The sequence below is a fragment of the Balaenoptera physalus genome, assembly GCF_965194825.1.
Source record: "Balaenoptera physalus genome assembly, chromosome: 5".
Classification (NCBI taxonomy): Eukaryota; Metazoa; Chordata; class Mammalia; order Artiodactyla; family Balaenopteridae; genus Balaenoptera; species Balaenoptera physalus.
This window is the reverse complement of record NC_138884.1, coordinates 25,205,964-25,231,661: the sequence shown is the minus strand read 5'-3', so window position 1 is coordinate 25,231,661 and position 25,698 is coordinate 25,205,964. Positions and strand designations below refer to the sequence as shown.

Sequence of the window (25,698 nt, the reverse complement as noted above, 5' to 3'; positions counted from 1 at the left end):
TACCTGTTCCTGTAGCCCTTCTTGTGCCATTCAAGGGCTTCCACGATGCTCCCACTTCCAGGAACAGGGATACCAGAAGTAGACACTTGCTGGAAAAGGGGACTAAGAGATACAGACATACAGATATGGATGTATCAGTAAAGGTATAAAGATGTAGATGTAGATACATAGTTGGGTTTTTTTTGTTTGTTTGTTTGGAGGGTTTTTTTGGTTGGTTTACTGTTTGTTTCTGATATTGCATTTTGCCCAGAAATTTTAAGCTAGAGCCATAAATTATAAAATGATTTTTAAATCCTATGTAAAATTTATTTCCTACTCCTGCTCCAAGTCAGAACCGGGCCTAGTAAAAAAAAAAAATAAGTTATGGATCTAAATAGGTCCTTTGTTTGTTTGCTTGTTTGCTTTAAAGACTGTGAAATACTCAAGAGTTTCCCCCAGAGCCTTAAAATAAATGTCCCTTCTTCTCTCAAGGATCTCTAAATTAGTAATTTACGTTCTGAAGTTAAAAATATTTTTGAAGATCAATTTGAAGTTTTGGTAATCGTTCATGCCTAAATGTCCCTCTCCCTCTTTTTTAGAAAAGAAACCTAGGAGGGAGGCTTGCGAGCAATTATTTATCTCACAAAGTCTCTCTTAGAAAATCAAGTATCAAAGTATCAAAATGTTAAACTTTTTTTTCACATAACTATACTTTTTTACATTTTATACCATAATGAAGTAAACTTGGAGAAGTGTCAGCAAATTTTGAAAACTATTATAGGTATCTTTATCCGCTTTCCAATTGTTCCTTTAACCTCATTATTAACTTTAAGTTGATTTCCTGTATTTGAAACAATGGAGCAAAAGATTTTAGCTAATTTATGAAATAATATCATATTGACCTGTTTACTGTCTTCTACAAATGCCTGTTTACCAACAGACCGCAGTACAATAAGGTAAAGACAGAGAGGGTTTGGATTGCAGGGTGCATATAAACTCTTGGTCAATAGTTCCAGGAATTCAGTTCTCAGGAAAGCATAAGTCTTCTTAAACCAATCCATTGGGGAGACAATGCCCTAAGTGATGTATCTTCTTCACAAAAGATACTTTGACAAAGATTTTGAGGAGAAAGTGATACACACATTCCAGCTCCTGCTCCCCTGTTACGCTCCACATCTTCAAAGGCATCCCAGTTTGTTCCACGGAAATACACAATGCTCATTCCCTCCATGCACACAAAGATTTGCAAAGAAGGATAGTCTTTAGATAGCAAACTGTATCTGTCACATGTCTGAAGAACCCCCGACTGGAAGTCAGAAGGCTGCGAATGCCATCTTGACTCTCCACCTCGCTATCTGGACAAGTGGGGCAATTCTCAATATTTCTGAGCCTTGCATAATCTCAGCTAAATGAGGAAATTGGAATAATTATATTCGAGTCTCTGCCAGCTATACAATTTTATGACGCCATCTCCTCTAATACACATAGAAGACTTACAGTACATAGGATAATTAAGTACGTTTTCAGATGCTCACTTCCACAATTTATATCCATATGATCCTGGTAAATGGAAAAATGAAAACAAAAATGTGTTTAAAATTATGGGCTGTTTTTTAAAACTACTTCATTGGTTAAGACTTTGTGCTAGAAAATCTTTAAAAATCTTCTACTAAAGTTCAAAAATTATTCGAGGTTTGTTTTTGTTTCAGGTACGGAATGAGAACATAGCTCTTGTTCAAAAGGTATGAGGTAACAGCTTAGCCCCTTTACTTATTCGTTCACTCTTGTTTTATTAATGTTGCTGTTAACAGCTACTCTGTTTTGTTTTAAGTATTCTATGTGCCAAGCATTATGTAAGCGTTTCACAGTGTTCATGTCAGTTGGTTCTCAAAACAATGTAGCTTTAACTATATTTTACAAATGAGGAATCTGGGTTTTAAAAGTTTTAAGTGACAGAGCTGGAATTCAATCCCAGATCTGACCCTATAGCCTTCCCTCTTAGTTACAAGCCTTCTCTTCCTTTTAAGGTCACATAAAGTTATTGCTAAAAATTACATGGACATCATAGGCAAGGTTATACATATACATATCAAAAAATTGCTTTTGTTTTCCTACTCACTTTCCCACAGAGCAAAAATCTCATAGAAATGAACATCTATCTCCTTAAAAATAGGCATGAACCGTACTCATAATTCATTACAATATTGGCACTATTGGTTGAGACTATGTAGACATCATTGTTTTCACAAAGAAAAGAAAATGTGTGGAGATCACACACCCAGAGGCCGTGACCTAAGTCTTACATGTATTCTAACTTTGCCTATGCATTTACAAAACGATATTTTAGAAATGTTTTCACTCATTTTGGTCTTGTTTCTTAGTGTCAAACACATCTTTAGTCACAGTTGACTTTATTTTCCCCCTACTTTCTCCCCTAAGGAAATGATACTGTCTGAAATGCTGGGTTATCTCTTGGTTCACACTTGTTCTCAGGAAAGAGGCACTTAGTAATTCTCACACTGAGATGCTTTTTCAGGCAGAATGCTACCAGCAGCGTGTAATCGCAGGTTTCTGATTTTTCCTCTGTTACAGAATGACAAAAAATGCTAGCCACAGTTGGTTTCTAGTTTCTCAATATATCAAACTCTTGGATCCATTGATTTTCTTCCCTTGCATTCTTTTTCTCTAGCAGCATATTGACAGCCTCAGTATTATTGCTCTACTCGGTAGAAATTACAAGGGTCTCACGCTGATGCTATGTTCCAATAACTGGATATCTGATAATAACAATAACAGCTGTTTTGGCTGTTGCCCTGTTGCAATTGCCGTGGCTGATTTCTTGTGCCCTTGCAGACTGGATGCTTTTGCTAATTCTGCTGGTTTCATTTCTACTTTTAGATTCTGGATCCCTTTAAAGAACAAAACGGGTTCTTTCCTAATGCAGCAAACTATTGTAAAAGTGAAAGAGTGAAAGAGTACTTTGCTTCTTCATGGCTATTTATTATTGGAGAATTTTCCTCTTGAAGGACATGTCCATATCTTTAGACACTGAATTATATTATTCTTATAGAGTGTTATTATACGTCTTATTTTCTAGTTCAAAACTAGACCAAATACTAGGAAGGTATGAAGGAATTTCCTAGCAATAATACTTTCTTTGTTATTGTTACTGGGAGGCTTTCTTCATTTTCTTATCCTTCCTCACATTTAACCGACTTCTTTCATACTAATCTAATTGTGTGATGGCCCCCTAAAGATGTCCATATATTAATCCCCAGAACCTGTGTATTTATTACCTTACATTCCATGGAAGGTGGAATTAAGTTAAGGATACTGAGATGGGAACAGTAGCCTGGATTACACAGGTGAGCCAATGTAATTACAAGAGCACTTATAAGATGGAGGCAGGAAAGTCAGAGAAGAGACAGGATGAGGAAGCAGAGATTGGAGTAATGTGCTTTGAATAATGTGAGGAAGGGGCCACAAGCCAAGGAATGTACGTCTCCTCTAGAAGCTGGAAAAGGCAAGGAAATAGATTCCCCTACAGAACCTCCAAAAGGAACCAGCTCTGCTGACGCCTGTCTTTTAGCCCAGTGAGACTGAATTTGAACTTCTGACCTCCCAAACTGTAGGATAATAAATTAGTGTTGTTTTAAGCTACTCAGTTTGTGGTAATTTGTTAGAGTAGCAACAGAAAACTGACACCAACCTACGGTGATAAATTGAGTGTTTGGAGATATTCATTAATAAGGAAAAAATTTTACATTCTTCTAAATGAACATATATTAAAGAATATTCAATTCCCTTTAGCATTAATTTACTAAGTCCCTATGGAGTAATATTTCACTGTTAATTGGTGGATGTGGTAGCTCTTTGATATGCCTTCCTTCAGGGCTGTTTGCATCATGTGCTTGTTTCTTTTCTTGGTTGAGTAGCTGTGCTGAATCTTCACTTTTCTGTTCAATTGAGGATGACTTGTGGAACTAACCAAGTTGTTTTCTGCTTATACCTTGGCTGATACCACCACACCCACCCCCGCCCATCCTCACCCCTGCCTGTGCTAACAAGTGAAAGTGAGTTTGCTGAAATGGAGCTTGATTACTATATCTGAGTTTTAAGAAACAATACTATAAAATGTTTAAAAGTAAAAAATTCTAAAATTCTCTATTTCTCTTTTTGGTTGTTTTGGCTTTCTTTGAGAACTCTGATAATTTGCTTCTGTGTTTACCCTATAATTATTGATTAGATAAGGTTTTCAGTCCCACTCCGTACCCTACTTATAATGTTTTCCTTAGCACCTAACTCACCACAGGTCTCTCAATAGCTGAACCTGTTAGCTTCAATCTACAGGATTGATAAAAGGAGACATTGTTCTTCACATTTTCATTATTCATTTATTTATTCATTTATTAAGTCATTCAAAGAGATTTTTGTAAGTGCTTACCATATCCAAGATACAGTGCTGGACACTGGACATACAGTGATGAAAAGATACAGCCCTTGCTTTCAAAAAGTCTGCCTTCTAGATACTGTGCTTCTAGATATTGTGTGGAGAGTTGTATGGGATAAAGTAATACTAAATGGTTCTATAGTAATTGAAAAATACCTTTGGACAATTGGATGGGTCAAGGATATTCTTGTAAGTAATGTGATTATTGGGGCAGTTTCTGTTATAAATAAATCATTGTAAAGAAACATTGAATTTGGGAGTTTGGAACTAGAAGACAACAACAGGAGGTGGTTTGGAAGCAAATTTCAACAGGGAAAGAAGCAAAGCTAATGTTTCAGCCAGTGGTGTAACTAGCTATTACTGTGCTTAGGGCAGGTTCTAAGAATTGTGCCCCCTGACACCGTCCAAAAATTAGAAGAGCATATAGAAGGTATTTCCCACATCTACCACACAATTTCAGAGGGCAGTGAATAGCCTGTTAACAGTTTAGAAGAGAAGATAATGCAGACATTTATTTGAGGGAAGTGAAGTAAGTTTCCTGCTAAAGTCCCTATCATCTTGGATTATGATGTGAAAAGCAAGTCATTGCAATCAATGTCTGAAACACTCATTCAGAGAAGAAAAAGCAGTTAACATAACTGACTCTACAAAGAGCTAAAAAGGGATATCAGAATAGAAAATGGCATTTTATGGTGAGAATTCTCACCAAAAAATTGAGTTTTCATTTTCCAAAAGCAAATAACAGAAATGTTGGTGCCATGAAACCAACACCAAGAGAACTGTGGATCTTCTGAGAGTTCATTTTGCTCCTTTCCTGTGGCTAGTGCATTCCCCACCTCCCGAGAGACCAGCTGTGTGTTCCCAATTCATCTTTTTAAGAGGACAGCCATGGAGGACTTCTGCCCTCATGAGTCATCTGAGATTTCAGGACAGAGGGCTCTCAATGTCACAGGCTCTACATTCTCTTGCTAGACCTCAAGTAGAGTTCATGGATCCCAAGCCTTTGAGAATAGCTATGGGAAATCTCAGGCCATCCTTATTGGGATCAATGGAAAATATTTCTTCATTAAGATCTCCTGGAATCCAAAACATCATGTATGCTTTTGAAGGAAAGAGAAGACATTATTAAGGGGTGATTTCTTTGTGACTCTAGGTCCAATATACATAGGAGAGGGATGTTGAAAACTATATTGAGAAAAGATAGATAAGAGTTTAAGTCACGGGTATAGCTACCTCCCTGGAGGCTGCTTGAATAGCCACAGAAACAGAGGAAGTTAGGGGTATGATAAACTTGTCTAATGGCTAGAGATGTGAATGGGAGAGCACTCTGAAAAATTTTGCTGAGGGATCTAAGAAATATATTTAGTCTTGTGCCACTGCAAATATTTTGCATAAGTTTTCTTACATTTGTTTCCTACTGAAAAAAAAATCTTCCTTTTATTTTGGAAATTACTAAAAGTAATAATGAAAGTAACTCAAATAGAAGAAAATAAATTTAAAAATTTAAGATTAAAAATAAAAGTTATTTTTCACTCTATAAATACGTACTGAGCATCTTCTATGTGTATAATATTCTAATAATGATATATAAATGATGGACATTTCATATGCTAAAGTATATAATTCATAAAATTATCCTATTAGTATAATAATTAAGTTAACAAAAATTCAACTTAAAAATAAAAGAATTTTGTTTTATAGGCACAGTGAATACTTGTCATGAAATAGCACTAAGGAATCTGAAAAATAAAGTGAATATTCAAAACAATTTTAATGGATTATTATCCAGTCAGTCAGCAACTATATATTGAGTACCTACTATATGTCATAATTTCTATTCTTAGAGTGTGTTCCATAAGACAAATAATAGAAATTGTAATAAAGTATAGAGTATTCCAACATTATAATAGAGAAAATATAATATTATTGTAGAGCAGGCACTGGGTTATTTGGGATATTTAGAAGATTAGGGCATGCATAGGAAGGTTAGCTTAGCCTTATAGTGAGGAAAACTCTCCCTGAGGATCAATTACCCCCATGCCTGACCAATTTAAAATAATTAAATATAATCTCAAAGGTAAGCTCAGTTCAGGAAAAGGCAAGTGCTCCTTGGTGCAATGAAACTATTTTCACAAGTGAATTCCAACCTACACCGAAACAAAGAATTATAACAGATCAGTAAAGCTACTGTACTATAGAGCTAAATATGTCACTTTTTTTCTAAATCTACTGTAACTTATTCATTATTATGATACCTTTAGCAAGTGGTAATTTTTTTTCAGTCTTCTCTTGAAACTCTGAATAAAGTGGACAGGTACCAACAGGGTTGATAGTTTCCCCTTTTATACCTTTCGTACTTAGTAAAATGGGATCTGATTTCAGTGACTAACTGGTAGAATGCAATTTATCTTGCTACCAACTTCTTTTTTCGTCAAAAATACTGCCTTAAAGAAGAAAGAGTGAAGCTACATATGAGGTAAGCGAGTTATTTTTTTTTCACCCTTTGCAGAAGTACATATTACACAAGGGTATGGTGGTTCCCTCCCACACAAGAAAACCACTGAGAATGGTCTAGTAGGAGTCTCTTAGGATGCTTTCTATTCCCTGGAGGAGGCCTAGCTACCTAATTCCTATTCAGACACAAGGGGAGAAGAGATCCACTCTCCGATATGTGTCCCACTGAACTAGAAATCACAATACAGATCAGTGGAAGACTTGTGGCCACTTCGTGACCCTGAAATAGGCTCATTAGTGAACTCACCTACGGTACAGATTAACCCTGATTTAACCATTACATCTGTTTGTCAGAAGCTAAAGGGGATTCCCTCCTTGGGCTTAAGAGTGGATTCACCACCACGTAAAATGACAGTGATCTCGAAAGGGTGACACTAGGTATTGGGAAAACTGGCTAAGGGCAAACCTGTGCCACTTAGACCCTGGTTCCCTTTTTTTAAAAAAATTATTTATTTATTTTTAATTGTGCTAAAATACCCATGACATGAAATTTACCATTTTACCCATTTTTTGGGTCTTTTTTTCCCTTTTTTAAAAAAAACTGAGGTATAGTTGATTTATAATATTATATGTTTCAGGTTTTCAACCTAGTGATTCCCAATTTTTAAAGGTTATACTCCATTTATAGTTATTATAAAATATTGGCCCTATTTCCTGTGCTGTACAATGTATCCTTACAGCTTATTTATTTTATACATAGTAGCTTGTACCACTTAATCATTTTACCCATCTTTAAATGTACACTTCAGTGGCAATAAACATACTCACATTGTTGTGCAGTCAAAAAAAAAAAAAAAAAGAGTGGATTTGCCTATAAACCTGATTATAGGATCTGACAGAATGGACTACACCTTCCTGTGACATCCTATCCCCTGTGCTTATTCTCATTTTTACCATAACAACACTCATACAGCTTATTCTTACTGATTTTAATATAGCCTTCCTATAATAAAATGTAAGCCCCTCAAAGGATCTTATTCATTTTTCTATCCCCAGGACTATCATAGTTCTAAGCATAGAATAGGTGACTGATAATGTAAAAATTCATGTGTTTGCTGAATTAATTACTGTGAGAACTATTAGAAACACATAGTTGAACAAGAAGAGCCCCAGGTCTCAAAGAGCTTACAGCCTAATGAAGAAGGCAGATATGTAAACTAATGATAATTTAATTCACATAGAAGTAAACCCTAAATAAAGGTGCAAACAAATTGTTTAAGCCTGAAATGGAAGAGGTGATTAAATATCATTAGGGAGACTTCTGAGCAAAGTAAGTTTTGGAGTTTGGCGCAGTAAGATTGGGGTTATTTCCACAGGCAGCTTATTTCCACAGAGATGAGAGGGGTACAATGAGGGAGAAGCTGTGAGTTCTTTCTTAACTTTGGACTTTTATTATTTAAACAGCTTCACTGCTGGTAGCACGGTTTAAGGTTTTATCAGAAGTCATGTATTAGCCTGAACTCTTTTGTATGCACATGATAGAATCCCAGCCCAAATCAGGTTATGTAAAATGGGACATTTTAACAAATCATGTGACCAAACTGTGGGAGGAGGAGTGGTGTACCTGGGCCTTGTGGAAAACTGAAATAAGGGACTGTTCTCTCTCCCTCTACTTCTTTTCACTTATTCTAGAACAGCTGCCTCGAAATGTTGAAAACCTGCCCAGCTGAGGCAAAATGAGTAGGATTGAGAGTTGCTCTCTGGTATCAAGTTTAGAAAATCATGGGGCACAAATGTTCACAGCAGCATTATCCGTAAGAGTCAAAAAGTGGAAACAACCCAAATGTCCATCAACTGATGAATGGATTAGAAAAATGTGGTATAACATACAATGGAATATTACCCTGCAATATAAAGAATGAAGTACTGATACATACTATAACAGGGAATCGTTATGTCAAGTTGAAGAACCCACTCGCCAAAGACCACATGCTGTTATCATTCTATTTATATGGAATGTCCAGAGTAGGCAAGTCCTTAGGGACAAAAAGTAGATTAGTGATTGCCAAGGGGTAGGGGTTAGGGGCAGATGGAGAGTGAATGCTGAGTCCAGGGTTTTTTTTCAGGGTAATGTAAATTATTCTAAAATTAGATATTGGAAGTGATTGTGGGACTCTGTGAGTATACTAATAATGACTGGATTATACTCTTTAAAAGGGTGAATTTTATGGTATGTGAATTATATCTCAATAAAACTATTATAAAAAATTCATAAAGAAGGGCTTTAATTTAATTAAATTAATTCAAGACCTAAATTAATTCCAGAGCTAATCTTTGCAGTTAGGGAGGGAGGTATGGAACATGCTGATTCATCTTGCTGAGGTCAGGTGCTTGTCTTTGAGACCATCCACAATAGTTGGAGGAGGAGTTAGGATATGTTAAAAGAGGGTCACACAAATTCAGAGCACATGGTTGGATTAGAGAACACCATTTCCCAGGAAAAGGTAGACATTATTCCCAGAAGGAGGAAAGAAGGGATGTGGGTAGATTAAAAAATAAATGTCTACTATAAAAGATCAGCTTGAAAAACCCAGTGACTTTAGCAGTTGGCCCAGTTACTGCATGCTGTAGCATACATACACTTCTTAATTCTATGGCACTCACCTCTCAACTCCTGGGAGTATGGGCTAAGGCCAACTCACAACTGTGTTCTCTCCAGGAATTGTCCTTGGCAAAAAGGAGTTGCCTTGCTCAAGGTTACTCATCTTGCCTACAAGACAACCTGTATCCAGGAGTACAATAGCTCCAGTGGAAGTTCAGTGTGGAAGTGCAAGGGCTGGACTCCTTACCCAAGTGGGAAAACTTTGAAGGGTCATCTAGCATGAGAACTCCCCAAAGTATGGCCTGAGGTCTCTGTTGCAACTGCTTCTTTGTTCAGCTTCTTCTTTTGCCCAGTCGTACTTCCCTTCCCACTTGCATGTATTGTTCCTAAGACTATTTCTCAGCAAACCTCCTGCATGTAAATATCAGAATGTATTCCCCAGAGAACCTGTGACAGTTGGTACCAGGAATGGCCCTAGGAAGCAGACCTAAAAGTAAAATTTGGAGCTGGATCTCACTCCAGGCCTGAGGACATCATCACTGGCACCGAGAGCTCCTGGCATGTGGTTTCAGTGTAATTGCTCATTTTTTTTTTTTTTCAGTGGTGAACTGGGATGGGATGCTAGTGGAAAGGATGAATTGATGAGTACAATACCTCAGGCACATGAGAGGTTCGGGAAAAATAGTAATGATAAGGACTATGAAATCGGATAGCTGTAGAAAGAGCCATTGGTGCATTGAAAGAAGAAAACATAGGCTGAGGGTGATTAATCACCAATATAAAACAAATTGTGAAAGACAGAGGGCCTCCTAGGCAGCATATAAAGAATAAAGAGATTCTCATCTGCTGTACCTGAAGGTCAAAGAAGGCTTGGGATCAGGGCCAACACTTAAATTTTATGAGTAGCAGAACTCCAGAGAAGTTTGAATTCTCAATCCCAACAAGTCTGCTATACCAAGATCAGGGCTCTAATTGGGAATGAATGGACCCTGAAACTTGAGATGGTGATATCTGAGTCTCTGGGTTGATGCACCTAGAAAATTTTAACCTCTGGATTCCTCTGAACTCTCTGTGCTCAGAGAAGTACACCACTTCTCAAGATAAAGGCCAGCACTTCCTCCTTGCTTGACAATAATACACAAGCTTGTGCCTTAGAAGGTAAGATGCCTTCTCATGTTTCATCTCCACTCCTCTCTTGGCCACCATATTAATAAGCAGGGTCTAGCTACAACATAACCAGGTAAAGGAAGAGGTGGGCCCCCTAAAGGAAGAAAGGGTCTATAAGTCAAGGGAGTTGGAAGACCTAGCCAACATATACCAGCAAGATTCAGGACTGGATCCTAAAGGAGATGAATGAAGTCAAGTGAAACATAAAGCTGGATAATGGAGGGTGTTTCAATATGGGTTCATCTTCTTGTGATATAGTATTTAACATTCTGGAAAGCCTCGGGAGATGGAGATGCTGCTACTACACTGCTTAGTTGGAACTTTGAAGCTTGGAAAAATTGATGGCTCTTATTACATGAAGTAGAACTGCTATGGCAAATGGTAGAACAAGAGGCTTAAAAGTTCAGATAGGCTTGCTAGAGAGAATATATTACAGCAGACAGAAACTCAAGAGCGGACTATGTTTTATAGAGAGGCCCAGGGGACACTCTGTTTATCAGAGTGATAAAGAATGCGTTACTGAGGGGGGAACCAGAATTGTTAAGAAGCTTAGTAGCAGTTGTCCTCCAAAGGCCAGGGCTTCTACATAAGGAGGATCCCAGGAAGTAAACGGGATGATAAAAATCCCAAAATAGGGGCTTCCCTGGTGGTGCAGTGGTTGAGAATCTGCCTGCCAATGCAGGGGACACGGGTTTGAGCCCTGGTCTGGGAAGATCTCACATGCCGCGAAGCAACTAGGCCCGTGAGCCACAACTACTGAGCCTGCGCGTCTGGAGCCTGTGCTCCGCAACAAGAGAGGCCGCGACAGTGAAAGGCCCACGCACCGCGATGAAGAGTGGCCCCCGCTTGCCACAACTAGAGAAAGCCCTCGCACAGAAACAAAGACCCAACACAGCCAAAAATAAATAAATAAATAAATAAATAATTTAAAAAAAAATCCCCAAATAATCAATCCAATATTTTAACCACCAGAAACAAAATGGACACAATAAATGTAATTAGCAGCAAAACTGGCATGACAAATGGGGGAGCCTGACCTTCAGAGACCTATGGAGATGACTAATAGCACATAGAGCTCCTGGGATGAAAAAACTTGGCAGCCAACAAAGATACTGTTCAATCTATAGATTGCTCAAACTATATTGAAGAAAAATAGCTTTCAGACCTGAGCCATTTCACAGATTTGGAAACCACTGAATGAAAGAGATACCTAGAAGGAAGAACCCTGTATCATCAAATCAAGTTTTCATGGTAATGATTCCCCTAGTCCTTGTCCAAATTATCCTATAGCCATTTACGTAGGTATTGTGTGCTGGAGAAATTCTTGAGTGTTCTACTGAACTCACAGGCAATGCAGACCACCACTGATTTAAACATTACATGTGTTCATCAGAAGCTAAATGGGATTTCTTCCTTGGATATGAGAGTAGATTTTCCTCTAAATCTCAGAGGAGGGGGAACTGAAAATATTTGCCCAGGTGGATTTCAGAATTGCTATGAACGAATGACTGCTATGCTGTACACACACCACCACCACCCTTGAATAGAAGTATTAATTTAAATTAACCTGCTCCTATCTCATGATTGTATGTTTGCATTGGGGTTGGGGTGGGTGGAGGGAGCAGATAAGTTTTAGTTTACAGTGCTCTGTAATCAAGGTAAGGAACTTAAAACGTTATCTGAGGGATGTCACACCAGGAGCCTCAGCCATACTTGGACTCAGTTTAGTTGATGATATTCTGAACATTAAGCCTAAGTTTCAAGCCTATGTCTGAGGCTGTCATGGAATGACACTGCGGATCTTAGGAAGGGCTGAATATATTTTTCATGTTAGGGGAATATGAATCATCAGAGGCCAGAGGGACACCTGTGGTAGCTGTTATATTGGTGGCCCACTAATGCACCAGCCCTCCTGGTATACATGCCCTCATTTAGTTCTTTTCAACATTGACTCAGGGGTTGGCCATTTAACTATCTTTGACCAATGGAACATTAACAAACTAAATACAAGCAGAGGCTTAATAAAGGCTTGCATATTGGGGTTTGTACTGTAATGCTCTCCCTTAGAACCCTGAGCTACTACTTAAAGAGATCCAGCTACCCTGATAGATAGACCATGTGATAAAGAGAAATATCCAGCCAATCCCTAGTTATTCCATCCATCACAGCTAAGGAGTGAGACATGAGTAAAGAAGCCATTCTGGATATTCAAGCAACAGTAGTCACCATTTGGAACAGAAGAACCACCCACCTAAGCCCAGCTCAGATTGCAGAATAGTGAGAAATAACAAATTTTAAGCCACTAAGATTTGAGGTTGTTTGTTTATGCAGCAATAAATAATTCAAACACTTTTATAAAGATCTGTGGATAGTGCAGGCACAGAAAATAACATAGTTGGTTATTGACAGATTGGAGTCATTTAAGCATAGTACTTAATTCCCAGTCTAATTTAAAATATAGCATAGGCTTCCAGGGAACTGAGCTATAAAATGAGCAAGTTCCCATGTATAAGAAGATCACAGCTATCATTTATTCAATGTCCTGAGTTAAAATTCCATTAAAAAGATGATAAAATTTGTATTGGCCAAGGAATTGGGATAAAAGAGGAGGAGTTAAACTGAATAAATAGGGTAAATATGATTATAGATAACAAGAAAATAGAATCATAGAAAAAGAAATAATTCACTTTCATATTCCAATTATTTAACCCACATAAGCATATACAATCATTAAAAAGTTAAAACATTTGATTTCCGGTAGAAACAATAAGAAATGAAAGTTTATACTATAAACTAAAGCAGTTGATGTTTTCAGACATTGAGGGTAGGGACTATGGTTGTGTTTCCATTTCTGTGGCCTTAGCACCTCCTGTAGTATCTAAAATAAAGTAGATATTCAATAAATATTTGTTGAATTAATAATTGAACATTGAGAAAGAGGCCCTGTTGGGCTTTCTGATGTGTGCTTGGGCAGAGAACTGGCCCCACCACCAAAAATCATCCTCATTACCACCTCACTACTACTTCAGTCAATAAAAGAGAGCTGAGAGAGATAGAGAACATAGCTGTTTTTCCTCCCCTTACTTTTTCCCATGGGGTGCATCTCCTACCAGAAATTAAGTGAAAACCCTGATCATTTTCATCCTCTACTAGGTCAAGGCAAATGTCTATCTCACCTCTGAAATTTGGCTCACCATTCAACCTGCAGAGGAACTTATGCTGCTAAGCTGTGCTGTAGATAAAGAGGCATCAGAATGACAGCAGCCACTATGGAGAGCAGTATGGAGGTTCCTTAAAAAACTAAAAATAGAACTTCCATACGAGCCAGCAATCCCACTACTGGACATATACCCTGAGAAAACCATAATTCAAAAAGACACATGCACCCCAATATTCATTGCAGCACTGTTTACAATAGCCAGGTCATGGAAGCAACCTAAATGTCCATTGACAGATGCATGGATAAAGAAGATGTGGTATATATATGTATATATATATATACACACACATATACACATACACAATGGAATATTATTCAGCCATAAAAAGGAACAAAATTGGGTCATTTGTAGAGATGTAGATGGACCTAGACACTGTCATACAGAGTGAAGTAAGGCAGAAAGAGAAAGACAAATGTGGTATATTAATGCGTATATGTGGAATCTAGAAAAATAGCACAGATGAACCAGTTTGAAAGGCAGAAAGAGAGACACAGTTGTAGAGAACAAACATATGGAAACCAAGGGGAGAAAGGGGGAGGGGAGGGGATGAATTGGGAGATTGGGATTGACATATATACACAAATATGTATGAAATAGATAGCTAATGAGAACCTGCTGTATAGCACAGGGAACTCTACTTCACTTTGCTGTACCATAGATATGAACACAACATTGTAAAACAACTATACCCCAATAAAAATAATTAATTAATTAATTAATTAATTAAAAAAAAAAAGAATGATGGCAGAGTGGAGAAGAGGTGGCAGGAAAGCATCCTGAACTCCCTAAGTTTTTCATTCAAATGTGTCTAAAATTTTGCAGAAGTTGGGTGGTCACCATAGACCTGAGTAACACTGAACCATCTTTCCAGTATTCCTCAGGAGAGATGCCCATGAAATGATAGACCCCAGTAATAAAAGTCTATGGGGTGGACCATCTGTGGCAGGAGCTAAGGGTGGGGGCCTGTGGAAGAATTCAAGCCAGAGCCAAATTTCCCTCATCAGGGAACAGTTTCCTTCAACCTCTAGAGAAATCTTCAGGTGAAAAACTTCTTAACTTAAAGTCATAAATACAACGACTAACCTGGAAAATGTGTAATAAAAATAATGAAATGCTTCCCCTATGTTTTCAGATATTTTGAAATCTCTGAATATCCTGTGTATATCTACATTGCTCCATATCCACTGCTATCCCGTGAGCACAAGCCTGGATTATTACGAAAGGCTTGTAACTGATCTTGCTGCTTCCATCCTGTCCTTTACAATTAATTCTCTACACATTAGCTAAACATAACCAATCCTGTTTCTCTTTTACTAAGCAAGCAAACAAATGAAAAACCACCAACGGCTTCCTATTATAGAGAAAGTAAAAGGTCCATAAACCTTCCAGGCCTTCAAGGACCTCTGTGATTTGAGTCCTGCCCATCACCAAAATTTAATCTTTCAACACTCTCTGTTTCCCTTTTAACACTCTGGCTACACTATCCTCCTTTCTATGCCTCAAACATGTCAAGCCTGTTATTCCTACGCTCTACACTGAAGTCTTTGCAAGCCTTCATTTTCTCATCAATTAAATTTCAACTCAAATGTCACTACACAAGTTTCTTTTTTTCCATTATATTGTTGTTCCCACCCCTGTCACTCTCTGTAGTACCTCATGGGAAGTCGAATTGAACTGGTACCTTAATCGGACCCAATGACACAGAAATATATTATGAAATAAATTTTAAAATATATAACCGTAAGGCAAGATGAAGTTCAGGTTATGCTAATAAGGTAGACCTTTAAGTGCTAAAATACCACCTACCTCCAACCTGAAATGGTATATAGGTGAGCCTGCAGTTCTACAATCCTTAAACCTATTCCCTTAGGGCCTCCAGAGCTCTTCAAACATGGGCACACCTCTTAGTAACAGGAGGGACATGAAGGAGACACATTCACTCACTACTTCATTTCATTTTTTTATGGCAACAATCAGTTATTTGTCTATCAATCTATTTACCTATGAATATGATTATTGTCTGTCTCCCGTATCAAAGCATTAGCTCTATGAAGGCAGAGATTTTTTCTTTCTTTTTCAATCACTCCCTACCCAGTGCATAGAACTTCATCTAGCACAAATGTAGACTGATGAATTAATATATTAAAATTTGGGTTCAGAGAGAAAAATGAGGTTTTATTCTAAAACACACAGTAGCCCAGAAGTCCAGAATAAATCCATGGGTATCTTGAGCAAAGTGTCAGATAATAATTAAGTGCCCTTGATTTTGCTTCCTTCAGATAACTCCTGAGGAAGAGTGATAAAGCAGGCAGTACAGAATCAGGCATTCTCCATCCACTGACTAGCACAGTGTTCAATAGTAACAATCCCACCATCATTTCCAAAACCTGAGCTCATCAAACCATTAATCCCTAAAACTACTTTAATATTTAATTTGGACCCATATCAGAATACCTTTTTTTTATTCTAGTGGAAATGTTAGATGAAAGTTGGATCTTGCTTATTGAGAAAATTCATCCATATTTCCAGTTTTTGCAAATGTTTTCCTAACTTGCTAGCAAGTTACTTGCTTTGAGACATGTTTCACTAGAAGTTTTGAAATGCAATAGTTTGTGTAGCTTAAATGGCATTGGATTGACAATTAAGAGATCTGGGAGGGATTTTTATTTTGCTATTTATAATAAGCTTGGTATTGGCCTTTGGAATCATTTTACTTTAGCCTGAATTTCACCTTCTGCAAAATGAGATGCTTGGACCAGGAGTTTTCTATGTTTCCTTTATGCTCTTAAAGAGTGAAATGTAGGTCAGACATCCAATTTGAAATTGATGATGAAAAGTTAACAGTTTCCCCTTCTCCAGTTAGATATCAACCAATGCATCAAAGAAAGTAAGAAACAGGCAAAGCCCAGCTTCAAATAAATTATGTGTCAGCAAAACCCAAAACCACAAATAAGCTGTGGAGAAAAAAGTAGAGGTAGGGTATTTACAGCAGTTGGTCACCAAAAAAACCATAAGATGATATTTTTATGGTAAAAAGAGCACACTGAATATAAACTACTCTTGTTTGCAACTGTTGGGCATAGGAGAAAAGGCTGGCAAGAAAATTTTCCCTGACATGAATATGTCATATATTTGAGAAGCAGAGAACACAGGGTCAAACAAAGAATTAGTTAGAAAGCCCCACTGAGAAGAAACAGTCTGTCCATAGGAGAAGGGGCAGATAAGACTTTTGCACTATAAAAAGATCTGCCAAAATATCTCCTGTGTATTGGATTGGGAGAAATAAAGACTACTTTTGTATCATATGTAAAGTAATCATTAATCCAGATCAAATCACAGGTCCCTTCCCAGGTGAAATTCCTCAAATATATGAACAAGAAAAATCACCTCACATAAGGATGCATACATACAAAAATAATGAGTAAAACAGGAGAAAAGGAATAGAAAGCAAGACAGATAATGAAAACTCACCAGAAAAATATTGCCAAGAAACAATGAAAATTGAAACAAAATATCTTGGAATTAATATTCCAGAATCTTAATGTAGTAATCCTCTTGTTAATTAGGAATATAAAACATGGACACAAGACTTCAGAAAAGATATTAAGATATGAGGAAAAGATATAACATAGATTATCCATGTTAAGGAAAGAAGTAAAAATAAAAAATTAAATCATAATTGAAATAAAAGTAAAACTGGAAGCAATATAAAAAATAAAAGCTGCTGAAAATATGTAAGGTACATAGAGAACAGGAATAAGGAAAACAAACTGAAAAGAATGGAAATGAAGAGTTAAAATACAGAAGGAAAACTTTAGTTAGGAAAGCCAGAAGAAAAATATTCAATATAGGCATAATTAGAGTCCCAAAGTAAATGAACAAATAAATATTTAAAGATTCCATTGAAGAAAAATTTCCAGATATCAAAGAAGTATTGGAACTACATGTTGAAATGGCATACCATATCTGAGAATAATCAAAACTAGATATATTGTAGTTGTATACATGTTCCTGCAAATGGCATTATTTTGTTCTTTTCTATGGCTGAGTAGTATTCCATTGTGTATATGTGTATATATATATAACATCTTCTTTATCCATTCATCTGTCAATAGACATTTAGGTTGTTTCCATGTCTTGGCTATTGTGAATAGTGCTGATATGAATATAAGGGTGTGTGTGTCTTTTTGGATTACAGTGTAGTCTGGATACATGCCCAGGAGTGGGATTGCTGGATCATATAGAAGTTCTGTTTTTCGTTTTCTGAGGAACCTCCATACTGTTTTCCACAGTGGCTGCACCAACTTACATTCCCACCAACAGTGTAGAAGTGTTCCCTTTTCTCCACATCCTCTCCAGCATTTGTTATTTGTCGAGTTTTTGATTATGGCCATTCTGATCAGCGTGAGGTGGTACCTCATTGTAGTTGCGATTTGCATTTCTCTAATAATTAGTGATGTTGAACATCTTTTCATGTGCCTATTGGCCATTTGCATTTCTTCTCTGGAGGAATGTCTATTTAGGTCTTCTGCACATTTTTCGATTGGGTTGTTTGCTTTTTTGTTGTTGAGTTCTATGAGCTGTTTGTGTAATTTGGAAATTAAGCCCTTGTTGGTCACATCATTTGCAAGTATTTTCTCTCATTCTGTAGGTTGTCTTTTCTGTTTTTTTTTTTTAATGGTTTCCTTTGCTGTGCAAAAGCTTGTAAGTTTGATTAGGTCTCATTTGTTTATTATCATACTAAGGTCCCATTTGTTTATTATTGTACTAGGTATCATACATAGGTCTCATTTGTTTATTATCATACTAAGTGAAGTAAGCCAGAAAGAAAAGACAAATATCATATGATATCACTTACATGCGGAATCTAAAATGTGACACAAATGAACCTATCTACAAAACAGAAACAGACTCATGGACATAGAGAACAGACTTGTGGTTGCCAAGGGAGAGGGGTTGGAGGAGCAGATGTAAGCTATTATATATGGGATGGATAAACAACAAGGTCCACTGTATAGCACAGAGAACTACATTCAGTATCCTATGATAAACCATAATGGAAAAGAATATTAAAAAATAATGTATATACATGTATAACTGAATCACTTTGCTGTACAGCAGAAATTAACACATTGTAAATCAACTCTACTTAAATTAAAAAAAACACTAGATATATTGGAATAAAGTTTCTAAATTTCAAAGATAGAAAGTGTTCCTTTAAAGTTTAATACATGTAAAAGGGGAGGTGGAAATATCAGGCTGCCTTCACATTTTTCCTCAGCAATATTAAACACAAGAAAACAAGGGGGTTATATATTTGATTTTCACCCAAGAATGTCATACACAGCCTAACTGTCCTTTAATATAAATGCAATAAACAAATATTTTTCAAAATAAAAGCACTCACTTCTGGCAGCCAGATTTTGCCAACAGATCAGAAAAAGTCCACAGGCAAGGAGTAGCATGTTTGTTCTTGGCATGTATGCACATGCAATTATTTCCTAATTTATAGTACCTGGAAGTCAAATAATATCACTTAGTGTTGATTTTAAAAATGTAAATATAGTAATACAAAGGTAGCTAAAACCAAAAATAATATAGTAAACTCAATTTGTTAGATTGCGAGAGGGTTAAGAAGGGAGGACATGGAAATGTTATCATTGTTACTAATACAGAAGTAATGCAATCTAAATATGCAGTGTATAAAAGTAATATATAAACTTATAGATACAATAAAAAATCTTTTTTTCAGAGGAAACAATGCAAATCACGACAGAGTGAAAGATTTTTAAAAAGCAAAGTTATATAAGCAGAAAGCACAGTATAAAATAATATGCCAAATTAAACTCAAATTTCTCTAAAATATCAATGAAAGTAAGTGGCCTAACTTCTTTAAAGTAAAATATTGTAATACAATGAAAAATAAAATTGTGAGCTATATACAAGAAGCAATTAAAAAAATCTGATTTGGAAAGATTAAAAATAAAATACTGGGCAAAGTAAAAGGACAAACAAAATGAAAGTAAGGATCATAACAATGTTGAATTCAAGCCAGAAAACAGTCAATGAGACAGACAGAGAAACAGAGAGAGACAGAGAGAGAGAGATGGGGTCGGGAGGTGGCAGGTTAGTAATTTGAAAACAGAGAATACACTTTCTTTTCAAGTTCCATGAAAACACTCATTAAAATTCGTATCTTAGACTGAAAAAGAAGCCTCAACAAATTCCAAAATGTAAATAATGTATTCATTATCTGGGATATAATAAAATTGGAAATTATTAACAAAACCAGAAATCTAAAACAGTCTAGCATCTAGAGGTTTTGAAACAATACAATTTTTCTTATCTTGGTTTAAATAAGAAACCCAAAGGGAAATTCCAGAACATTCAGGAAGGTTGTGGGGGAGGTGGAGGGGGTGGTGCAAACCAGAAACCACAACCTGTGGAATACAGCTAAAGTGAAGCTGAGAAGAAGAGGCGCAGTCTTAAAAAAAAAATACAAGAAAGAATGCAAATAGATGAAGAGAGCTTTCAAGGTAATGAGTCAAAAAAAGAGCAAGAAAATGAACCTCAAAAAGCAGAAGTGATGAAGTTTAAAATTAAAGTAAAAATTACTGAGGTAGGAATACCACCTCTGGCCATGTCATAGTAGCTGAATCAGACTAACCCCTACACCCCTACTAATTACAACTGCAAATCTAAATAAGTACTTTAAACGCTGTTTTTTGTTTGTTTGGTTGGTTGGTTTTGTTTTTTTTTCAGGACATTGGAGAATAAGACAATATGTACATGAGGAACCAAATCCTTAGGAGAATAGAATAGCAGGAGAGCAGTAAGCTCTATATTAGATGCCACACACCCCTTTGGGGACTTGCTTTTTTTCACCATACAGTATAGGTACAGAAGAGCAGGAAGTAAGTTAGAGCTTGCAACCATCTCACTGGGCCTGGGAAACAGAATTCAAAGTTCAAGATTATCAAGTTTACTAAGACTGATGGCTAAAATTTCAGAAAAATGAAGTCACAGAAAAACGAACCCAACAGACAGATCACAGATCACAGTTTTTCCTAGATACATTTACAAATTCCTAAACTGAATGCACAGAACTTTATGTTCAGAAACCAAGCAGAAAGTGGCTGCTAAGTGGCAAAACTTTAAGCAGGAATTCTCATGGTCTCCAAGTACTGAGGAGATAAAAATTAGAGTTCTGGGTCTGCAGGAGAAAAGAAGCCATGAGAAACACCTCAGGCTTTACACTGAGAATCCAGAAAAGCTATTTCTTTTATCTAAATTCAGCTTGGAAATAGCCTTAACTAGTTCAAGGTACACTGACCTTACTCAGTTTGACTACTAAAAAAAACAAACAAACAAAAAAACCCTAAATTCTACCCATTGGAAGATAGTGTCAACCAGAACCTCTACAAGTTTTTGTAAGCAATATCCAGTATTTAATAAAGTTTAACAGTCTTATCAAGAAATAGGAACAAATGTCCAAAACCAAGAGAAAACACACACATGCAAGGCAATAGGAAAACATGCTAGGTTAATCTCGTTTTTTGAGTTATAGACTTGGACCTTTAAGTACCTATAATTAATATGTTTAAAAAATTAATCAATAAAAATTTTCCTCAGAATAACTGCATCTCTGTAAAAAATAAATAAAATAAAAATCTTAAAGCTGAAAAATGTTAAACCTTAAAGCTCAAAAATTATCTGAAATTCATAATTAAATAGATTTAACTACAGATTAAGGTTTCAGCAAATAGAAAGAAAATAGGTTTATATAAAACTGATTGAAAAATAGACAGAAAAAAGGGGCGGTGGAGACATAGTGATGATAAAACTTCCTAAAAGCCAATGGATTCCCAGGAAATGACAAAAGAGAGGAAAGAAAAGATATAATATTTGAGAAGATAATGATGGTTGAGAATTTTCCAAAACAAATGAACGATATCAAACCACAAATTCAAGAACTTCTATAAAACCAATCATGAAAAACAAAGAAAAAAATTACTCAAAGCCACATCATGGGAAAAATTGCACACACACACACAAAACCTTTACGCTGAGCATACCATTTGTCCACAACTCCCAATTTCAGTAATTTATGCTTAGAAAATAGAAGTATCTACAGTATTTTTACACATTTCAATGCATTTTTATACTTCTGGAAAAATCTAAATGCTACAAATAGATGAATATTTATTGACATAGTAAGATGTTTGTGATTGCTAAGGAAAAAGGAAAAAAGCAAACTAGAAAGAGTTTGAAACTATACATGCTATATGATATAATATGAAATTACATATGCAATATGATAAAAAGTGTAATAGAAAAAAAGACACACACCAAAACTTCTAACACTGTTTATGAGACATTCAGAGTTTTCTCTTCTTCTCTGAGTTTCAGTATTTTCCAAATTTTCTGATTTGAACACATATTACTTCAGTAGTTAAGGGTAAATGTTATTTTGATTGAATAATTTAAATATAGATTAAGATCCACTCAAAGAAAGAAATGGCACAAATTTTAAACATAAGGGTATTTTTTAAAAAGACAATTTTTCCCTATGAAACATCAGAAGGCTAACTCACTCTCTGATCATATAGAAAAATAAACAAATAAAAAAGGAAATACATGTGAAAAAAAAGTCTTTATTTTGTTTAATGTCATTTAGGGCTTCTTCAACAACCCAAAAAGTAATTTACCAACTGCTCCACTATGACTGAAAATAATGAAGGAAACTATTGCTCTTGTAGTTGATTTGAATCTAAGAAATGTCTGAATAACTAATTGAATGCTTCCATTTTCGATTTGATGTTTGGTGTTGTAGAGACAGTGTTAAAAGAAGAGCTTACTCATTGGAAATGTCTCAATCAAAATAAGGCTTCCTCTTAATTTTGTAGTGGAAATGCAAGATGTTTACTGTATAACACTTTCTGAAAAGCCTCTGTTCAATAATCTTTCAATAAGTAATTGCAATGATTACGGGGAGTGTCTGGAGAAAGCAAGATAAGACCACATTTTGAAAATAATAGTCTACAAGTAGGTTATTACAGTCCAGAATCATGCAGAAGTGAAATAAGCTAGGAAGTCGATCCATCTACTAGGATATTATTTGAGGGTATGATCACAGAATTAAGGTAAGAATTGTACTGTTGAATTGGAGGATAAATTCATAATAAGAAACAGTAAAATTGGCTTAAGACTGAATCACTGGACTATTCATAATGGCACTTTAAGTGCCCACGGATTAAATCAGAGCTAGTACAAGTACTGAATATCTGGACAAAAGATATAAGGAAAAACATAATGGAATCTTCCAATATCTTAGAAAATGACTTAAGAATAAAACACTTTTATGAAGAACATATGTAGACTTCAGGAGAATAGATCTTTACATTTTTCTAGAAGGCAAGAGATTATCAATGGAAAGTAATTTTGCAGTTTTTGTCATCTGATATGTGTAAAATGTCACCAACATTATTTAATTTATCATGTTATCTTTTAATAAATACAAATATTTTAATATTCTGCAAGTTTTCATATGTGACATCTAATCCCTTACTGTTGATTTTCCCCCCATAAATTGTTGTATTTTCCAACTATGTGTTTTGCTACCATGGGGTATTATCAGGAATCTAGTACTTCCTGGTAGGGTGGAAATGACTACAATTTCAACTGGCATCATTTGGCATCCAGAGTCACAGTTTCATTTGTTAAAACTAGACAGTTCTTTTATCTGTGATAACTCTTACTTTCAACCCTCCTTTTTCTCACTAAAACTTTTGCTAGGATTTCTCCAAAAATGTAATTTTTAAGAGCAAACAGATAGTGAGTAAGGGCAAAGGGAGCATCTAAGAAAGGAAACTGGCAGGAAAGAGCCAGAAGCTCAATGGTTAAAACAGAAGCAAAGGTCCAGAATTTGGGCAAACACAGACACAGTGCTATGCTCAGAGGAGTAGAGAAAGTCAGAAGCATCCATGTAGTCAATAACTATGAGGACCCAACAGGCAAGGGGGAAGCAAGGGGGAAAGTTGAGTTGTAGACAGATAGGAAGCAGGAATCAAAAAGAACAGTAAACCCATGCTGAGGGCACCAGATATCAGAATGAAGGCACCAAGTCAGGGCAGACAAAGAAACCCATGGTGATAAGACCTCAGTGAAGGTAACGTACTTTCTGTGAGGAGTTAACCACCCAGATTTTACAGATAAAAACAGGTAAGTAGCTACACATGGCTGGAAAAGACAATGAAATGGTAAGAAAAAGAAAATCCTGAAAAAAATGGATGGATTTGGGTTTCACCTCATTTATCTGCTCCCGGACAGAGGTCAACAAAGAAGAGAGAGGAAGTTAATGCCAGGGCTCATAAGAATCCAGAAATCTAACAGTTTCGAAATGATTAGAATTATATAGACTACATTTGCCTGGGTTTTCTAACATCTTATCCGTTTTTATACATCTTATTTGATATCTAAGCTACCTGAAAATGTTATCTGAAAAGATAACTCTTAGTGAAGGCATGAGGAATAGGAAATTTCACTTTCAGCATAATTAGAAGCAATGAAAGTTGAGGAAAAAGTAATTTTTATGGGAGAAACACACCATTTTTTAAATCAAAGCATTTTTAAAATGAAGTATTTCATTACATCTGAACTGAAAAGTTTATTGAAATTGTTACTTTTTCTAATTAAAAAACAGATAAAATATTCTTTACAAAGTAAAGAATATGCAAGTTCATCCAATAATCCTTCTTGGCAATCAAGGTTCTGATGAATCAAATAAAATCTAATTATTTGTTAAACACTGCAGAAAAATAATTTTAAAATTCAACTACTTGCACAGAAAGTTACCAAGTCTTTTGTTTATTAGCAGCTTATTCTCAGTAGTTATTATTCTACTTCTTATTATCAGTCTGGAGAAAAGCATGTAAATACATTAAATCTTCATTAGTGGCAAAATGGATTACTATCCACTTTGGGACCCTTTGTGTTATGAATTATCATAATATACCATGAAATTATGGATAACAGATTATAGAGCCAGAACAATCAAAGACAATTGAAACAGACCTTGAATACAGTGTGTTTAATTTGCATGTATGTCAATACTAAGTTTTATTTTAGTATCTGCCAAAGTCAACTAGTTTTATACCTTTGGAGCTAGGGCTTCATCTAGAAGTATGAGTTAACACTTTTAACCAATGACAGTTTAGAGGAAATCTTAGGTTAAGAACATTAAGAAGGAAAACCAAAAGCAATTCTGAACACAATTTCCCCAAACAATTAATGTGTGTTTGTTGTGTTCATTCCCATATTAAATCTTAGGTATATACAATATGGCTTCACCCACTGCAAGTTAAAATTTTACAACACCTGTTGTCCCTAATGCCAAGACTCATTAACTCTCTATCTCAGATGGCTTCAAAGGCAAATTCTATCAAACATTTAGAGAAGAGTTAACACCTTTCCTTCTGAAACTATTCCAAAACATGGCAGAGGAAGGAACACTCCCAAACTCATTCTATGAGGCCACCATCACCATGATACCAAAACCAGACAAAGATACCACAAACAAAGAAAATTACAGGTCAATATCACTCATGAACATAGACACAAAAATCTTCAACAAAACACTAGCAAACCAAATCTAACAATACATTAAAAGGATCATACACCATGATGAAGTGGGACTTATTCCAGGGATGCAAGGATTTTTCAATATCTGCAAATTAATCAGTGTGATACACCACATCAACAAATTGAAGAATAAAAACCAAATGATCATCTCCATAGATGCAGAAAAAGCTTTTGACAAAATTCAA

General features: G+C 35.9%; 1 protein-coding gene across 7 annotated transcripts in view; it reads right to left on the bottom strand.

Moving 5' to 3' along the window:
• BANK1 (B cell scaffold protein with ankyrin repeats 1) overlaps nucleotides 1-25,698 on the bottom strand; it is a 498,899-nt gene that overhangs the window by 336,322 nt on the left and 136,879 nt on the right. For 3 of the 7 annotated variants that reach the window (XR_014263843.1, XM_082462336.1, XM_082462339.1), the window contains exon 1: nucleotides 4-25,697. The exons of 2 other annotated variants lie outside the window; for them this stretch is intronic. Coding sequence is in view for 4 of the 5 variants with exons in the window: in XM_082462336.1 (XP_082318462.1) it covers nucleotides 4-241 (238 nt within the window). In the remaining variant the exon portion in view is untranslated. Of the gene's footprint in view, nucleotides 1-3 lie in introns of all 7 variants that reach the window. 2 more of the 7 variants (XM_082462338.1, XM_082462337.1) reach the window with 2 other exon arrangements.